Below are 19,872 nucleotides of genomic sequence, written 5' to 3'. Positions count from 1 at the left end.
AACTGACCTCAATCTGTCCCAGTTCTGAAAATCAGGAAAAGTGGATGCAAAAAAAAAAAAAAAAAAAAACAGTAGCAAACTACTTTTGGCTGTCTAATCAAAAGAGATATGAAATCAGTGCAAACAGGTTTTGATCATTTATCTGCTATTGAATTTTTTTGCTGCCATATTCTCACAACTCTCCTCATTGATCATTTCTTTCTTTTTCCCTCCCAACACAAAAAGTTTTATCTGATTTAAAGAAAATGTTTTGTTTATTTGTACACTTTTAAAAGGGTCGCCACACATTGACCCGCAACATAACATAACAATAATATACATGATCTCGAAACAATTAGCCTGTCTTTTTAAAAACTCACAATTTCCTTCTCACAGGGTTTTCAGTGTCACTAACATCCATGTTTTTGGACAGTGGGAAAAAAGCAGCACTAAACTCAAGAAAGCACAGAGAGAACATGTAAACTCTTCACAGAAAGGTCCCAACAGGCACAGATTCAAATGTGAAACGTTCTTCCAGAGAGAGCTGAACACTGGGCCACTGAACTCCAGATCAAATAAATCAATAAAAAAAAAGATACCAGATGACTCAGTGAACAGTTGCTCCCATCCATTTTGATCATCCTTTCCACTGATCCTGCGGCAATAAAACCATCACATACTATATCAAGGAGTGGTTTTTACACACACGTATGCTGTGTGCGTAAACTTATCAAATGAACATTATTGCTGCAATCACTTGTTATCCTGGTCCAGTACTCCATTTGCTCAAATACTCAGCGTTAGTTTCACATCCTGTTCCACATCCTGTTCCACACATCCACATCCTAACGCTTTGAGATTCCCATAGAATGTAAAGTGCGTTACAAATAAAATGTATTATTATTATTATTATTAAACATAAAGAATTACTCAAAGAGTATTTAAAAACAACCACATACAGTAACTTTTGCTTAATCAGTTTAACTTAATGCTAACCAACAAGCAATGCCAAACACCATTGATGGGTGAATGAATAGGGTTGATGTTGCAGTGTTGCAACCCTTCAGGCAGATCCCGCATTGATTTGTTCACTAATGGTGTGGTTCTTATCTGGCCTGACTTCCATCTAGCATGGGTTCAATTCCCATGCACTCAGTGGCCAAACGAGGGACAGCGGTTGTCTATCCAAACAGTAAAGGTGACCTGTGACTGACTTCCGACCAGTCCAGGGTGTTGTCCGCCAATCTTGAATGAGCTCTGATAGACTCAAACTCCCTGTTACAGTGAACAGGATATGCTGTATAGAAAATAGATGGATGAATGGCAATAGGAGAGTCATAAAATCTCTCTTTGATTAATCTTTCATGACTATAGTGTCACACACATCTGTTCTGTTCTGTTCTGTGCTGTGCTGTGACTGGGCAGCCAGAGGTTTGGGGTGTGGCTTAAGGAGGAAATGCTCCATTTGGTCATTAATCAGCATTAAACATGAATTTGAAATAAAGGGGAAAACAGTGTGCCTAAAATGTAAATGTGTAAATGTCACACTGTAAAATCTATATCATTGGACATCATTCCTCTGTGGGCGCTTGTGACCCAGGATGTTCAGAGCTGTGGAGGTTGTTGTCAGGGCGGGCCCATCTCCCACTGGTGGAGGTCAAGTCATTTCCTGCTCTGAGAGCCTCTGTGTCCCTCACAGCTGTCAGTTCAGTCAGAAAGCCAACTCCCACATTTGGTGAGCTTTCTTAGATAGGAGGCATTGCTATGAAGGAGTAACTGTACAAAACTATGCCAAACAAGGACTTCTTTTCATGAACTGTAATTCCAGGTTTGGAGTTGCTGAGAGTCTTTTGGCATTGGTGAGTGGGAATGTTTGCAGGTGCAGATTTGTGGGATGTTTGGTATGATATGTTATCTATGATAGATAACCAGCCTATTAGCACATTTTGACAGCAGGAACTTTCCTCCATAACTAGGAACTTTATGAGGAACTTGTGTATTATTACCATGGGAAGTGTAAATTTAATTACAGGGTGCTTAATTGAGCCCATCAAGTCCTTTTGCAGTTTTAAAGGGACACAAAACACTTCTTAAGAAATTGCATATGAGTTATCATTTGGACAGATGTGAAGCCATCACCGTTTAACAGCTTCGGTTTTACAGTTTTTGCAAGCACGTGACGGCTCATTGACATTGGAACATTGTTGCAAGATGATGCTTACCAAGATGTCCCTGATATAGGATATTTTCTTGACAAGCCACGTATGGGACAGACCACTGATGAAAACAGCAAACTTCCACCTGGAGAGTCACAAACTTCTGCTTGAACCCTTGGAACATGAAGTCAGTACCGGGAGAGCTTTACAGCTCTCCAAAGTATCCGCTGAATAGACTTTCCTTGGGTTTGTGTTTGGTGTTTTCGTCAGTGGTGTTGGTAGCAGGCCGTCTGCTGGGGATCTTGTTTCTAGAAACTTTCTGTGGGCAGCGTAAATTGTAATTGAGTGTATGTGACAGACGTATAAGTATGGTGCTGAATTGCAATCTGTGAGAGACTTCTTGCCAGGTGGCAATTTTACTACCCCAATGTAAACTAGCGACAAATAGCGATTCACGCATATAGACAAATTGGATCCTTCACTAAAAGTTGATAATACACTGTAGATCTTTTTAGTACTGCCAGACAAAAGAACAAATCAGTCTTGTTCAGACTTCAGAGGTTGCACTGTATCTGTCTTCCATCTTAAGGTGGATGAAGGAAATGTTTGTGTTAACATTCGTGCTTCATGGTAAATGCATCTGTGCTCAGTTGATATGCTGACACGGTGTCATGGGGAATTCCCTTATAGAAGAACCAGCTGTGTACAAACATGTAATAGTAATTACAGCCAGACTGCTGTTTTCAGTCTACCCGTTATGCTTGAATTCCTTGCTGTTCATCCCAATGTGCCTAAATTTGTATAAAAAGCGCAAATAGTTTTCTTTTCCAATGTTGAGTCTTTTAAGGCTTCATAAGAAATACGTGTGTGTTATTTGTAAAAGTGAACCTGAAGAAAGCACACACATTTATTTTATTGTGTTAGTGTATGTATGGAATTGATGAATAATGTGAATTGCCAGGCTACAAAATGGTGAAACTAGGTGCGGCATCATCCAACACTTGAGAAACCCCCAAGTTCTGTATGCTCCTTCCCACCCACAACTTCTGTCACATTGACATGGAACAATAATTATTTGATTCAAACTGCACAGCCTTTTTCTTCATCATATATGAACTTAATTTTGCCCCATTTTGTTGCCCCTTACGACAGACCGTGATTTGAAGAACCTGCCACTTTTTTTAATGCAGGGATTAAAATGCTTTTTTTCTTTTTGTGATCGACACTGGCAAGTAGGAAGAACCAGGAAATAATAAAACTCCTCGGATATCTGAGTGGGCTTTGCAACATGACCTTTGACCTCAAAGCGTGAGGGGATACAGCTCAGTTATCAAATAATCAACTGCCACATGGAGGACGACGAGGAGGAGGACTAGCCGAGGATTGATGGTCCCTTTGAACGCTGGCTTCAAGGGGAAAAAAATGTCAAACTATCCTAATTTTCCAGAGCATGAATAACTTTTAGTATGACGCAGTACAATTGTTCAGCACTGTACATTGTGACCACTGTAACATGTACAAAGATGTGTTTTGTCTGGGAAAAAAATACAAGATAAAGACATACGTCAGTCTGATTTCTCCAAAATAAAGTCATACATAACATTATTATATATGTCAAAGAAAACCTTTGACAGTCTGGAAAAAAAAAGTGCATTCCAAAAATGCAACTTTAGTCTTGTAATACAACTTGAACTACTTGTATTCTGGACAAGATGCCATTATTATCTTAAAAGCAAGGTGTATTCTTAAAATAGCTTACCTTTTGTTCACCAAAACAGGATGTCATTACTATGTTCCTTACCCCCCCCCCCCTTAAAAACCCCAAAAGATTATTCAGGATGTGAGTTTTTTTTTTTTTTTTAAAACAATGACACATCAAAATCATATCAGGGCTATTAGACACCTAAAGGTAGGTAGGCGTAATTGGTTTAATATGTTTGCTTTCTTGATGCACATGTCAAATGTACCTTATGTAGGGACACACAACATAATGTATAACAAATTATTTTGCAGACCATCAAGACATGGCATATGACCCCTGGACCGCTATATTCCACAGAATGAGGTCATCTCTGACTGCACAGCATTTTATTAGCGACGGAAGAATTTATGTGTTTGTGTGTATGTGTGCGTTTCTTGCTCAGCGCCGCTGCATAGTTCACAATCCTAGGCCATGACAAAGTAAGCAGTTCCTTTTCCCTGTATTTTCTCCTTTCGTTCTTCCACCCTCTACTCCAGTTTTTTCGTCTGCCCTAGTCCTGCTCCATCATTTCCTGTTGAGTCACCATGAGCAAGAACTATTATTGGATGATTAATTCAGCTGAAAATCACCACACGCTGCCACTCGTCACAGCATGTCGCTAGAAAAAGAAGAGTAACAGATTACGAGGAAGAAATCAAAAGGTTTTTTTCCTTGAAACCTTGCTATAACACTAAGGTGAATGGAATTAACCGCACCAGTCAATGAAGATCCATTGCTCTGGGCTGTTTGATGTGTCATAACTGACTTAAGAGGGAGGAGGTGATGCCATCGTGAGGTTAAAGCCCACGTTAAAAGCGTGGGCAGCATGTGCCCCTGTGTGCGAGGGAGGGCAGCAGGGGGCGGGACTCTCTGACAGTTGACTCATTCAAAAAACAGCTTGTGACTCAGTGCAAGTTCCTGGAGCAAATCAGGCACTTGTGTGCGTCTGTTTTGTTGTGAGGACTGAAACTCCGTTAAGGATAAGACAACTCCAGTTTGACCTTTAGCTCTGTCTTAACGTGCACGTAGGGTATACGTACTGTACTTGTGTCAGATTTGACTGCAGGACAGTCTAGTGTCAGCCGAAACATGCATCGGGTCAAAGTTTGCACTGATTTTGCGGTGATTCAATCATGACATCATTGTAGTACACACCCTTTTTGCCACTGTACACCAGCGGAGCCTCTTCCTAAAAGTAATTCTATTTTTAGTGTATCTTCCAGGTTTTATACGTAGTATACTATATTCTGTTCAAATGTCTATTTCAAACTCATAAGAGATGTGAATTTGAAATTAAGAAAATAGCCTAAATGAGAGCTACAACATCATCAAACACAAATATCTCACTGACACTTCAATAGCTCTGCAAATAAAAAGTTTTTACTAAAAAATGATCCACCTGAGCACAGAGAAAAACATATTAGTCAGACATAATGTGTTCTATTAAGGCCCACTAACAATGTGCTGTTGATTACGTTATCATTTGACAGCAATTAAAAACGACACCTCCCAACATTCACTTCACTATCATCCTACGTGCAGGACAGACGTCCTCAATGTACTTTTTGTTATAATTAATATTTATTTTTTATACTGATTCTTTTTGCACTTAGTCCTACACTTACACTGTAGTTTAGTTGTAAATTTCAGTGAGTTACAATATGTTGAATGTAATACTGTAATCGTTTTTTGTGTGTTTATTATTATGGGCGGTTATATTATAGTGCCTGATTTAAAAAAAAAAGTATAATTAGGAGGTACTAGGTAGATAGGTACAGTAGAGATAAACGTGAGCCCTTGAAAAAAATAGATAAATAGATTGACACCGATAGATACATAGAGAAAGCAATCCTTTTATTAGCGCACAGTAAATTCAAGAATGTGACCAATTACGTCATGCATCCGCGAGCTCTGTATCATAGTGTTGTGTAATAAACACGGAAGTGAGTACACAGCCGCCGCATGACGTCACGACAGGAGCAGCCACCGAGCTTGGACATGACGACCGCATTTATGAACACCATTCACTTAACGTCGACGTACAGCGTGAGCTAACAAGAAAATAACCCGCCTTAACGAGCTAAACAATAACTAGTAACTGGAAATGTTTTCTTTTTGTGGCCGAAGCCGACTACCGTTAGCCTCACGTTAGCCTTGACGTCACTACAATGACTAGGCGGACGTGTACTCCGTGGACTGTTGGACGTGATGCTACGTGAGCTAGCAACCTGAGCTAACCTGCAGGGGGAGACAAAGCAGCATCATCAGGTCAAAACCAACTCCCCCCCCCCCCATTTATTAAACTAAAGTTAGATAGATAGCCCGATAGATAAATAGATAGAGAGCTAAAGAGATAGCCATAATCTAAATGTTCTATAGTAATGCTTGATGTGGACGATAATCGCAAAGCACCGAATGGCCGTCAGGCGTAGCTGGCAAATGCCCTGTGAGTAGGACGTGTGTCTGGGTGCTGTTGAGGCGATATTTAGTTTTTTTGTGCAATGCAGGGACTGAGCTACAGGGTAGTTAGGGGTGGCCAGGATTCATCGCAATACAGCACATGTTTGAAGAATTTGTCTAGAATAGAATGTTTGGTGCTTGTCAAAGTCAGTTGCATTATTTTTACATTTACATTTTTACAAAAAAACAAAAACAAAACATGGCTGAGGAGTCATTGTTTATCATACCATCCACAATCATGGTTTTATGAAATAAATTGCACATATCCACAACCATGCTCAACACATTCAGAATATCCTACAAGCAAAAGCAAACCAAAATCAAAAACAGAATTTAGAATTCTGAGGAACGACGTGATTTCGATCCTTTTGTGCCATAAATTATGAGTTGAATCAATTGCAGTTTGCATAACAGTGTCATCTCTGATCGATGCATGAGCTAGAAGTAGAAGCAAGGACAAATAAAATTGCATCATAAACTCAGCCAAATATTGACTTTTACTTAGTCTTGATCCTGCTTGTATTATGAGTGTGTTGAGCAAGGTTGTGGATATTGTGTGCATGTTATTTTACGAGACCTTGAGGTGAGAATGACTTGAGTTGGGAGGTTGCTCTAGCATGCTGATGTTCTTCTTGGCCAAGAATTGCCAAATGTGATCAGGGCATTGGGACCCGGGGCGCTGTCATGTTTTTTTCCGCAACTCACCTCTTCTCGTACACTGAGCTTTGGCCCATTTTGCATGCCACTGCCGTGTGTGTGTATGTGTGTGTGTGTGTGTGTGTGTGTGTGTGTGTGTGTGTGTGTGTGTGTGTGTGTGTGTGTGTGTGTGTGCACGCGTGTGTGCGTGTGTGTACTCATTCCACAAACATGCACATAAGGTTCATTGAAGACTTTAAATTGTTTTTAGCTGTGGATGTATACGTAATAGATGGAGGGATCTAATATCTATCTGCAGTTAGTCACATTAAAATGTTGAAATGTAAATGTGCTACTATTCCAGTCAAATATTCTACAGTCACGTTTAGTGTGATTACATCCTGCTCTTTTATGTAAATATGAAATAGTATTTATGTAGATGTGATACTTTTATTATAATCTTGCCATGTTATTTCAAGTAATTAATTTGCCCCATTGAAATGTATTTCTTGCACAGACAAACGATGAGCATATGTCATGCAAAAGTGCAGTGTTTTCAAAAAACTTTAATCTAGTCGACTCTTGTGTCCTTTCTCAGACTGGAGACGCGCTCTCATTCTCATGAAACATGAGGCGATCTGTCCGAGGTCGATCACAGGAAGAAAATCGTAAGTTACATCGCACAAGGTGGAACTTTGTGGCTCTTATTGCTCACAAACACAATGCCTTATCAAAAACAATTCTCAGTGATTATACTGGACCAACAACGATGTAGAAATGTTTAAATAATCACACACTCTCAGAAAAATATGCTTGTCCCTTTACCAGGTACATTATTGTGACTTGTACCTGTAGTACCAGACAGTTTTGCCCTATCTGTTTCACCCAAAAAACAATTACATATAAACAATTCTTTTGTATGATTAAATTAATTGATTGATTAATGATTAATTTCGTTTTTTAAATGCAGCTGAAAATGACCTACAAAAATTGAAGCTACAATATCGTCAAGCTGTAAAAGACAAACAGGCATACGATGACAAAATTCAAGCACTCCTCCTGAAAGACAGGCAAGTGGGTTACTTTTTTATTCTTTTTATTCGAATCAACTTTTATTGATCATTTGTGTCCTTGCCCCACGAAAACACGAGTACTCAGTCTCCTCTTGTTGACTTGAAGTGCAATTTTATTTGTCTTTTTTCATGTATAAGCAGCAGGGAGATCCAAAGGCTCCAGACTGAACATGACGAAATGCAACACATCCTCACCATCGCTCATAGTAATTCCAACCAAAAGAAAGAAGTCAATGCTACGTCAGATCTTAATAGTCTTTTGAACAATGAGGAGAAAATAGAGGAAGAGCTACAGTTGAACAAAATCAAACTAGTGGCTTTCAAAAAGGAGGTGAGAACTGTTATGCTAAAAAAAGTTGCTTTAATGCTGCACAGTGTCATGCTAACACACCACCTTTGGCTTTCTTTCCAGATTGTAGAATGGGAGAGGAAGCTGGTCGCACAGAGGGGGCTGACTGCACCGCATAATGCAAAATGTGAAGACACTTCCATCAAGGATATCTTGTCGAAAGAGGACAAACTATACAAGGTCAGTGCTTCATCACGAGCATCTATCAGCGTTCAAAGCCAAAAGCAGTCACGTAACATTCCTTTTTAAAGGGTCACATATGCTTCAATGAGCTGATGATTAGGAACGGCCAGTTAAAGCAGGAAATAGATACACTGGAGATGCAAAAGAGCGAGTTCCTGCAAATTCAGCTTCAGCTGAGGAAGGTCAGTCCCGTGAAAGCTCCTGTTCAAATGTTTCTGTAAAATACATTATGCAATTGTGTTTAGCATTGCTCTAGTTTGTCACTGCAGGAATGCGAAAATTGCTTCTGAACGACAAATGTTTGCTGATGACCGTGTTGTCTTCTCCAGGAGTTGCAATCCCTCCGCAAGGAAATTTCTGACTTGAGCGCTATGTGTACTAAAGCCAACAACGCCAGGTGAATCTTTATCTTTACATCTTAGTAGTTTCTTTACCTGTTCAACCACAAGTGCACATATGCAAGTTGATCTGATTTTTTTTATCTTCCAAAAGTAAGTGAAGGAACTGTTCTTTACACATGCTAAATGTCCATCGAATCCCCTATATTCAGGTTGTAACAAACATTCTTTAACAATTTTGACAATTTTAGTTTTCAATTTGACTATCGTTTTGCAATGTGGGGGGAAGCAACTTCTATGAAACCGTGTTAAGATATAAAAATAATTTTAAAGTTGCATGAATTTCCCCACATGCGCGATAACCTTCAATTGACTCATCACACCATACAAACTGAAGTGGGAGCAATTCCGAAAGAGGATGCAGTTATCCCACTGCCTTGTAAAGTTGTGGCATGAACAAAACACAAAGGGGTTCCAGCAAACCAACCTCTTTTGAGCTAAAGCTGCTGAAAGACATTACAGTATTGGATCGTCTTAAAATACCTATGGAGTTGGTAGTCATGCTCACGTAAATAAAACCTAGCGTCAGTGTGACCTCTAGTGGACACATGTGGCAAAAGCAGTTCAATTTATCGAAAAATGACACGGTGTTCTTTCTGTAAACCACTTTGCAACACCTCTGGTCTATATTGGACTGATAGACTGGCCACCAGTCCAGGGTGTACACCTCGTTGCACTTGTACCCAAAGCCAGTTGAGAAAAGCTCCAGCTCACCAGTGAACCAATGAAGGGATGGAAAAATAAGTGATGCAATGTTTAATTTTCATCCTTAAAGCGTTTGACTGTTCGTTAACCAATGTGGCGACCCTTAGCGTTACAATCCAGGTAAAACAGAAGAAGCTGAAGGAACAAAAGGCTCAGTTTGAAGCTCAGTACACTCAAACAACAACCAACTTGGAGCATGAAATCGCCACACACTGCAATCTTGAGGCTATGGTCAATGTCAAGAATGCCGGTGATGAGGGCTCCGACCGTGAAAAAGGTGATATTATATGATACTCTAGTGGATGGATGGCTGCTTAATAGACAAGCACTCATCTGTCTAAGAACCAACGTGAATATGATATTTCTGGATAGAAAATAACAAAGCATATACTCTAAGTCTGAGGGTAAATGCTTTTAAAAATTCCCACAGAGGATCTGCTGGAGCATCTTGAAAGGTTGACTTATTTGGAAGATACCATCAGGAAAATCTTGATAGAGACGGGAGAGAGTGACCTGGATACATTAGTGGAAAACTTTTTAGCATGTAGGTCAAAATTCAATAATTTGAGAAGTCAAAGTAGCGATTTTCCTTTATAAAGTATTTTGTGTTTTATTTATTGTTTATCAGTGGAGGAGGAGAACTATTCCTTACTGAGCTACGTCAACTGTCAGCGCTGGCATATCGAGGACATTAAGCATCAGATCGCTCAGGTTAGTTCTACAACACTGGGTCAATGGAAAAATTCAGTTCAATTGTCATTTGACTTGATGCAGCGCTTGCTCTGTTCCACCCACAGCTTTACAAAGAGAGTGAGTTCTTTGTTACTGAGCAAAAACAGCAAGCTCAGGACCGCCAAGCTCTTCAGGCAGCCATTTCCACCAAGCAAAAGACGATTGAAGAGCAGCTGAGCGGCTACAAACAGCGAATTGCTTTCCTGGAAAAGATTGTAAATAGGCTTAAAAAAGGTACAGCAGAGCAGCCAATCATCCGATGTGTGTTGCAGACTGTGTAAAAGGACTGAACAATGCTTTTGGCTGATATGAAAAGCTTTGTCATGCATGCGACAATTGGTATCTGGCAGACTAGCTTAATGTTGCTTGACCACCAGCAATTGCTTTATATTGTTCCTTTCCCTGCAAGAAAACCAATGTCAATTGATGGTCAGGCGTTGCAAAGTTTGCTGCCGTCATCTCGTGGTGATGCTCTGAAATGCACTTGCATTTTGAGCTTTTTCTTGCATCTCAAGACAAAACTGATTTCTTGTATCATGAAAACGAATGCAATCAAGGCACTCCTATCTCTAGGCATCGCTAAATAGAAAGTCCAGCTCGCCCCAACAGTGAGGCTAAGTAGTATAGAAAATTGATGAATGTATAACTGTACAAATATCCAAGAATGCTCTCCTTTGCCACCTGCTTATTTTGACACATCACCTAATCCATCAGAATCGCCTTTATTGCGTACACAGTACATCAAAATCTGAGCGCTGCTCCCTTTGGTGCAAAAAGCAAATCAAAATAAAAAAAGCATTAGAGCACACGAAATAAAATGTGAAAAGCATATAAAATATACAGAAAAGGCAGTTACTCATACTCACATTGTTATTTCCCAGGTGTCCAAACATTACTTGACATTAGCTATGAGAGCATGGACATGTCCAGCACTTTGAGCTCTTGCGACGGACCTCTGGATGATCATATGACGGCATGCTTGAAGCTAGTGGAGGAAAAAGTCAGCGAGTTCCTGAATCTGCAGTCCGTTATTCTCTTCCAGGAGACCTTAACACAGTGTGTATGTGCACTTGTTACAAGACGTGTCACACTTTCTGGTGTACCCTCTTGTATACACGGAGAATGCTCAATATCATATTACTCTGCCTTCTCACCCTTAGGACCTCGCTAGTGATGGATTTGGTTCCATAGCGGATCAATTTCGAGGGAAGGGGAACACCCCAGCAGTCAACCTGTCCACTGCAGCTTCAACCCCGCCCCCTGAGTAGGGCTTATTCCTTACCTACTTCATTAAATCAGAACCAGATGTAAAAGTCAAGGACCAAATACGTTAGTGTAAATATATATATAGCCATAGAGTGGAGCACAACAAAAGTGGTATGCCTCAAACACCAATATACAAATCACCAGGCGAAACTAAACAAACTGGGTCCATTCAGTATGATGTGAACATCTACAATTTTTTTTTTTTTTTTAAGCAAAGTAGATGTTAATGTGAAAAGCATGTAGTTGAAAGAAGGGCTTATTTGTGAAAATGAAAAAAATCTATTCTTGTGATGAACAACCTTTTCAATCTTCTAAAAAAAAAACAACTAGCGATTATAAGACCTGCTAAGAAACAGCTGGATCAGTTGCACATTACTTTTTAGTGTAATAAGAGAAGCGCTTTGTGAAGGCAATCATAGTCATCAAGATGAACACTATCAAAGACATTGTGACATCTATACTTTGCAAAAACATGCTGGAACCTTTTCATCTGCGGTATGTGCTTCCAAGCTGTGAATATTTTGTTAGACTTTACATGAGAAATGAAATGATTATTTGAGGGTTAGGGGTGAGGTGTTAGACCTTGGCACCAGCTGGGCCATGCAGTTTGGCAGATAAAAGCACTACCATAATAATGAACAGAACTCTTGAGGCTCTACAGTAAATGTTGTCAAAGGTACATCAACAAATTATTATGCAAAACCTGTGAATTGTGTTCATGTTGTCGTCACGGGGTGTTGTGTTTATTTTTGGTATAAAGCTGTAACCCAAAGATAAACATTCCCAGTCTCTAGGAGAGCATAAGAATTTGAACGTGCAAATCCTTGCATTTTTCAGGTCTTTTAGTTGCCCTGATAAATTTGTCTAAAATTTGTGTTATTAATCATTTTCATGGGGGGAGGGGGGATACAAATTGAAAGTACTGTATATTATGTGATATGCAGAGAGGACAAAGCCCGGAAAGGCAGTCGTTCAGCAAGCAAAGGAGGAAATGAGAGGATGGCTTCCCACGCCAGCACAAAAGTGGGTGAGTATATGAGAGGACCAGTGACAGGAAATGTTATTTATGTTGGATTACATATATCACTAAAATTAGGGTTTCGTCTTCAGATTCAGAAAGAAAACACGAGGACTAGGGGTCTAGTGTTGTGCATCGAACATGCACCAACAATGAGCTGCTCTGCATTAGCCATTCATACTTGGATGATGGCAAATAGTGAGGCTGGTCCTGATGTGCAGATGTTTCCATGTGGACTACGGCAGTTTTCACGCACATGTTCACTTTCAATATGGATCAGAGTCAGTGTTTTACACCGGATCCCTGATAAACTGCTTCTCCAGAATTGTGCTCGTAGCGATGGCCCGTCAAAGCACAAAACTGGACTGTGAAAAAAAACCTCTGGACTTTGAAATGAATCTGTCAATCTTTAATTAACACAGTTACTTTGTGTTATGACACTTGCATATAGTTTCAACTTGAAGCAGAGTGGATGGCAATGGAACTAAAAATAAGTTGATGGTTATGAATTCTTGGACATGAGTAGCTTTTGAAGACCTCAATTTATTTTTAGTTCAACCATTGGCTTGCAATTACATGGCATGTGCAAGATAAGAGCAACAAGACGACAGGACAGTAAAACCTCAAATTTGTATTCTATAATTTTTTATTATCAAGACATTCTGAATGTCCTGTGGGAAATGTATATCACCTGAGGGTGGAAGAAAAATATACTGAACAAGAAAAGTGAGGGGAAATGGATTAATGAGTGTATGAAATGAGTGGCTTCAGGATCTGACTTCTTTGAGGATATCCAGTGCCCAACAGCAGTGAGTAAGTACATCTTATGTTTCGATTCCTTATGACAGATGAAAAAAAAAAAAAAAAAACACTTGGTGTTTCAGAACCTTTGACTAGATCAGACATCCTTCATTGGGTCACCAGGTATACACTTAAAAAGTCATTGTCTATGTGCAAAAAAGTCATTGTCTATGCATGTACAATCTAACAGTCTTCAAGTATTGCTTTTGGGTCAATATGAGACTGCATGCTATGGTGGGAAAATGAAGCTTCTAATGTGCTACATGAACCACATGTATTTTTCCCTACTCTGGATGGCAGTCTGTTTTGGGCTGAAATCACACTGATTTGTCATTTTTTAAACTAAACCATCAGTGCCGTCTCGAGGAGTCGAGAAATACAACTGGTTCATGAAGCACATCTGAAACATTTTCCCATCAACATCAATGTCACAGCCAGTTGACATTCAAACAAATTAAGCATCAACAGAATATAATAACATACTGATCACAAACGTATTCCAAGTATACTCAAGTACAAACATGATTGCTGAATAATCCTGAAGTAAATCATTACTATTTTCCTCAATGGTATTATTTAAGAGATCCAGAGTGGTCCATGTGAATCACCCTATTTTCCCGTCGTGATCGCTCCGCCTCAAACACCAGCAAGTGGCTCCTCAGTGTCTCCTCAGGACCAGAAGTGATAAGTGATGGATCATTGTGCTGTGTGCACAAAGTCAAAATGTTTACATTAATTCTTTGAGCATGAGATTTCTGCTGTAATGGAAACAACAGTTCTGACTCATGAGAATCAAAGAACTCACAGTCACAGCAGAAATGAAGGCGTCTATCAAGCTGTAATCAGCTTGAGAGTGTCCGGACATGCCAAATTTCACAGGGCAACCCACGTTCGCTACATATTTGGTGGCTTTTTGGGTCAGAAAGTCGAACACACGAATCTCGTTGTCTTTAAATGACAACTCTCCCTGTAAAGTGGTACTTGAGATGTCATTTTGATGGCTAATGGATTTTGAGTGATATATCAAAATCGAGGTTCTTTGTACCTTGCTGCCATAGATGGTTGTTTTACGTTTGCAGATATCCTCAGTGAAAGCCACCATAGAAAAGGCTGCAGTCAGACCACCTTCAAACTCCATGTTAACAACCTAGAGGAGTAACAACAGGACAATTCGTATCATCAGGGGCAGGAACCCTTTTGACTTTGTAAGTGGATAAACACAACCTGAGATCTCTTTTTCGAAGTGTTGTTTACATCCGACTAAACTGCTGCTTGCTGTGAAGTGAATTGACTTCACCACCACACAGGACTCTTACCTAAAGTTTTACCTCGCAATGGGGGGGGGGGGGGGGGGGGAATTGCCTGAACCCTGCATAACTCATGTCTTGAAAGACATCACAGTATTTTCAAGTATTGAACATCAGCATTTCAAGTAGAAGGTTTAACCTGATTGCTGCAGACGTCGTTGTCGCACTCGTAGACACATCGACCGTACGGTCCAGTCCTCAGTGCCTCAGTTACTGTTTCGATGTCTGGCAAAGAGTTGGGGCAGATCACTGACACTGGCCAGCCGATGTGACCCTAAAGTGGAAATAGAGATAAACCAACATTAAGCATGCAAAATGTACATGTCCTACGATGCTCACCTTTTTCACTCTGCCCAGGTAGATTTTGCTTGCGGAGTATGGACAGGTGTCCTCAACTGAACAGTCCAAACAGCGATCACTAGCCCCTGTTGGCTAACGCAACATATCTCACACGTACATATAAAACTTAATGCATTTTAACAATCCTTTATTTGAAGCTCCCCCAAAGTATAAGAATACCTTGTTTTCTGGATTGAAGTGGCTGACGAAACCAAATGACGTCACTTTCAAACACCTGCAAGAACAAAAAACTGCAATGTCATCCATTCCATCGTTTCCTCCTTTGTGTTTGAACGTTTTACCTGCGTGTTCCAGCCCATTGATGTATCAAGTCAATATCGTGGCATGATTTGGTCAGAAGAGAAAAAGAGCTCTCCGCTTCATTCCTCCAGTTTCCACGAACGAAGGAATGAGCAAAATGATAAAAGCCGACCTGAAGAGAGAGGTGGATCGCGTATGTGTGTATAGGCATACACAATTACACATTTTGTGGAAGTTTATTTTTAATCCTGCTCACTGGCTCCAAGTGCTGAATGTGGATCACATCACCAATGACATTGCTGTCAATCAGCTCCTGGAAAAACAGGATTCAATTCAATTTTTAAAGATGAAAAAAAGGAATTTTGGGGCAAAAATGAATAGCATTATTCAGTAATTGATTCAAACTATACTGAAGAATTCATGTTAATTTTAATCAGTTCAATTTCATCCTGCCTACCCAGGTTTCCAACCAGCTCAGCAGCAGTATTCAATCTACAATCAATACCCAGATTTAGACCTACCGTAATTTCCGGACTATAAATCGCGGTTTTTTTCATAGTTTGGGTGGGGGGGCGACTTATACTCAGGAGCGACATATATGTTTTTTTTCCACAAATTTTTACTTGATCATTAAGACATCACTTACAAGTATAGTTGACCACTTCCCATGTTATTTTTAGTATAGTTGATCACTTCACATGCTTTTATATCTTTATCTTGAACATATTCAAAACATAAAAAATAGAGAAAACATCAAATAAAGCAATTAACACTTTAAAGCACCATATCCAAGTCCACTGTCTGCTGTATGTACACTTGCTCCATTTTTGCTCCTCTTACATTTACTATTATTATTTATTATTATTTGTTTATTTATCATTTATTCAACACTCTTATTTATTCATTGTTTGTGCCTTGTTTTTTTTTGTGTTGCTTGTATGCATATGTGTACTATCTCACCGAGGGATAGTGGGAACGTAATTATTCAATCTCTTTGTGTGTCTTGGTATATGAAAAAAAATCGACGATAAAGCAGACTTTGACAAAACAACCAAATAAACAAAATAAAAAACTACATCTGAAAAAAATTATATTTTCAGACGAAACTGGATGAGGGCGCTCTAAATTTCACCGTTGGCCGTGGCTCATCAACTGGGTGGGCTTAAGAAAAATGGCACCAAAAAGAAACTCATATTTTGCAGGTTACAAACTTAAAGTTGTAAAATATGCAGCTGAAAACAGTAATCGAGCAGCAGAAAGAAAGTTTGGAGAACCGTGATGTCTCAAGGGATTACTATTTCAAGTGACGTCAGTGGCACGGCATGGCACGGCGGTTGTTTACATAAAGGACAAACGTACCCACGTAAGGACTACCGGCATCATTAGCGGTGATCATTTCTAAGTGACACGGAGGACAAAGAGTTTGGAGGAATTAAGGATTTGGAGTGACATAGAAGGTTTGAAAAATTATTATGGCTTTTACGCATGCCCGGTCCTACTCTACTGAGTCGGGGGCCGGCGCTCGGCCGAGTGGCTGACCGCGAACGGTGCATGGGGCTCGGACATGGCCATTACGCACGCCCGATCCTATGCCATGGAGCTCTCGTGTCTGGAAGTCCACGCCGCCGCACGCTTGGAAGTTTGTTTTGTTTAATAAAGAGCCGTTTACCAAACCCACATCTATCCTTGTACTTTGTTAACGCTACAATATAGTTATATATTAGATCTGTGGAATAAAGACGAGGCTGACGTCAGGGCGCACGCGCGGCGATGTTGACAAAGGACGAGGAATTTGCCTGTGGAATATTTTGAAGTGCAAGCGCCCTCAGCCGCGCGCACCCATTGTTGACAAAGAACGATCGATGGATTTAATGAATTGGAGTGACACCGATGATTTTATAAACGTGTTATTCATGTAATCGTTTTCTTTAATAACTCTGTTACGTCAGGCCCATTCTCAGCTCTCCGTTTGTGTTTGTCACGTTAGCATACCTATTGTTTAGCCTATTGCTATTGTATCGAACGATCGATGGATTTAATGAATTGGAGTGACACCGATGGTTTTATAAACATGTTATTTATGTAATAGTTGTCCTAAATCACTCTATATGTTACGTCAGGCCCGTTCTCAGCTCCTCGTTTGTGTTTGTCACGTTAGCATACCTATCGTTTAGCCTGTTGCTATCGTATCGAACGATCGATGGATTTAATGAATTGGAGTGACACCGATGGTTTTATAAACATGTTATTCATGTAATAGTTGTCCTTAATCACTCTATGTTACGTCAGGCCCGTTCTCAGCTCTTTGTTTGTGTTTGTCACGTTAGCATACCTATCGTTTAGCCTGTTGTTGCTATCGTTTAGCCTGTTGCTCGTTCATGACTGTTTTTGGTGTGGGGTTTTGTCAAATAAATTGCCCCCCAAAATGCAACTTATACTCCGGAGCAACTTATATATGTTTTTTTTTCACTTTTTGGGGCATTTTACGGCTGGTGCGACTTATAGTCCAGAAAATACGGTACTTGGAAAATGTTTTAAGTGAGAGAAATTCCAATCATCAAACCACCTTTATCCTGCGGAAGGTGGGATCGTATCGTAGAACATGACCCACACACAGCATCACACCACTCTGACGGCAAGCCTTCACAATCTCGATGCAATCTTCAGCTGTTGTCTGAAGTCACAAATAGGTGCAGCAATACATTACAGCAAGATGCACCAGAAGAAAAAATTGCAGCGTTTGGCCACCAGAGTGCATTATTTTATATTTCACACGAATAAGTAATTCAGCCGGTATATTCATGTGTATAGACAACCTCACTGTTATTTCTGAGTTCTATTATGCAGGTGACTAGAGAAAATGCATTTTCCTTGGAATCACAAGGTTTATATCAAAGCATTTTTGCTTATGAGCCTGAATATGTTGTTTTTTGGGAGTGCAATTCAAATTCATACAAAGCAGACCCAAGTGAGTTTGTGATGTGCGACAAAAACGATAGTTGGAGACCACAGCAAACATTCACTTATCACTCACGGCCATTGGTTTCTCCAGGAGAACATGGTAGCCCTTCTTTGCAAAAGCCACTGCAGGCTCCTGAAACATAAAAACAGACTAAAATATAAAAGGGATGTGGCAAGACACCGATACGAATATTGGCATAACTGACCTTATGAAGGCTGTCTGGAGTGCAAATTATAACAGCGTCTGCACATTTCTCTCTTTCAGCTAAAATGCGCCAGTCTAGGAAAGGCAGCAATGTAATATGGAACAAGGCACATCACAGTCAGGATTTCAAGGTGCTTCATGCTCACCTTCACACAGGTTTTCTTCTTCAAGCTTGTACATATGTTTGAACTTAGTGCGGGCAAACTTTCTGGGATCAGCTACTCCAACAATCTGCAATAGTATAGTGTCATAGCTCATTGTTGCGGCTTTAGATTTTATTTCAGGCTCCAGCACCCTGTTGATTTCTCTGATGTAATCGAATTGGAATCAATAAGCAATTTCAGCACATTTGTTAAGTCAGCAATGTGTATCAAATTGGTCGCCCTTTCGCATTAATTACTTAAGAACTACCTCTCAATTTAAAAAGGTTTGTCTTCTGGTGTACCTTCGCACGGTCCGGATGGATGATTGAATAGCGAGAGTAGATCTCCCCTCGACAACCTGCTCCCACTACGATGAGCCGGACAGGTGGACTCATGCTAACGTTCCGCACTCCTCTGTGCCTGTCAAGGCGGTTTCTTCTGAGTAGCGTTAACTGGTATTTGTTCTTTTAGAATCGATACTTTACGTATGGAATTTGCGCTGACTTCCTTATTCAACTACATTACCACGCCCAACAACAACAACAACAGAACCTTGAAGTTGTCAGTCACAAGCCCCGCCCTGTTGCATTCAGGAGCTGCTGCGCGTATTTTCGTTAGTGTAGGAGATTGTTGAGTGTAAATAATAATAATAATAATAATAATAATCAACACTGTCAAACAAATATGTAACACCGACGGGGTGACCATTCTTGGGGTTTATACTTAAAATGTACACACTTCGTCAAAATAAACGGACACTAAATACTTTATATATTTAATGGTTTGGTACCTGTGGGTTAATAAACTCATGGCATCAAAATAGTTTAGGTCTTATCGAGTAATTACAAAAAAACAACAACAACAACAACAACAACAAAAAACCGCTTACCACGAATGTGGCAATTGCACTCGTGATGTCAATCAACTGCCTTTAAAAACCGCAGAGGAAAAATCTCATTCGGGTATTTTCGGCTAAATTCGTCACAGTCGTACAACGAAGGTCACATGACGCCATTTGTGACAACTGTAATGTACTTAGTACTTTATATCGAGAGATAATAACGAGGCAAAGTGCAAACTACAAAAACAATATATTAAAACAACGTGAGCTAATATTCCTTGCAATTTTTTAGTCTAAACAATCGAGTTGAACTGGACC

At 39.9% G+C, this 19,872-nt stretch overlaps 2 protein-coding genes across 9 annotated transcripts; one reads left to right on the top strand and one right to left on the bottom strand.

Annotated features, from left to right (window-relative positions):
- The first annotated feature begins 1,728 nt into the window (after window positions 1–1,728).
- On the top strand, window positions 1,729–14,059 carry LOC125988387 (outer dynein arm-docking complex subunit 1). 6 transcript variants are annotated; one of them, XM_068653153.1, is made up of 16 exons: window positions 5,809–5,922; window positions 6,004–6,144; window positions 7,571–7,640; window positions 7,943–8,042; window positions 8,187–8,376; window positions 8,458–8,574; window positions 8,646–8,759; window positions 8,907–8,974; window positions 9,788–9,957; window positions 10,111–10,224; window positions 10,309–10,391; window positions 10,478–10,646; window positions 11,294–11,472; window positions 11,573–11,676; window positions 12,623–12,705; window positions 12,789–14,059. In XM_068653153.1, exons 3-16 carry the CDS (start codon window positions 7,601–7,603, stop codon window positions 12,812–12,814), a joined length of 1,557 nt encoding a protein of 518 aa, XP_068509254.1. In that variant the 5' UTR covers window positions 5,809–5,922; window positions 6,004–6,144; window positions 7,571–7,600; the 3' UTR covers window positions 12,815–14,059. The 6 variants fall into 6 exon arrangements, 4 of the variants coding, with proteins under 4 accessions (XP_068509256.1, XP_068509254.1, XP_068509255.1 ...); XM_068653155.1 differs by lacking the exons at window positions 5,809–5,922; window positions 6,004–6,144 and adding an exon at window positions 1,729–1,838; XM_068653154.1 differs by lacking the exons at window positions 5,809–5,922; window positions 6,004–6,144 and adding an exon at window positions 6,193–6,322.
- On the bottom strand, window positions 13,091–19,769 carry zgc:154075 (uncharacterized protein LOC556929 homolog). 3 transcript variants are annotated; one of them, XM_049753525.2, is made up of 13 exons: window positions 19,603–19,769; window positions 18,717–18,801; window positions 18,572–18,645; window positions 18,439–18,498; window positions 17,971–18,078; window positions 15,661–15,717; window positions 15,446–15,576; window positions 15,324–15,378; window positions 15,144–15,236; window positions 14,944–15,078; window positions 14,543–14,644; window positions 14,303–14,464; window positions 13,091–14,201 (listed from the first exon to the last, which is right to left on the bottom strand). In XM_049753525.2, the coding sequence occupies exons 2-13, from the start codon at window positions 18,748–18,750 to the stop codon at window positions 14,070–14,072; spliced, it is 1,143 nt and encodes a 380-aa protein (XP_049609482.1). In that variant the 5' UTR covers window positions 18,751–18,801; window positions 19,603–19,769; the 3' UTR covers window positions 13,091–14,069. The 3 variants fall into 3 exon arrangements, with proteins under 3 accessions (XP_049609482.1, XP_049609479.1, XP_049609481.1); XM_049753522.2 differs by lacking the exon at window positions 19,603–19,769 and adding an exon at window positions 19,016–19,269; XM_049753524.2 differs by lacking the exons at window positions 17,971–18,078; window positions 19,603–19,769 and adding an exon at window positions 19,016–19,269.
- Window positions 19,770–19,872: the final 103 nt, after the last annotated feature.

This window comes from Syngnathus scovelli, chromosome 2 (genome assembly GCF_024217435.2).
Source record: "Syngnathus scovelli strain Florida chromosome 2, RoL_Ssco_1.2, whole genome shotgun sequence".
NCBI classification, from domain to species: domain Eukaryota; kingdom Metazoa; phylum Chordata; class Actinopteri; order Syngnathiformes; family Syngnathidae; genus Syngnathus; species Syngnathus scovelli.
This window is presented reverse-complemented; position numbering and strand designations above follow the sequence as displayed.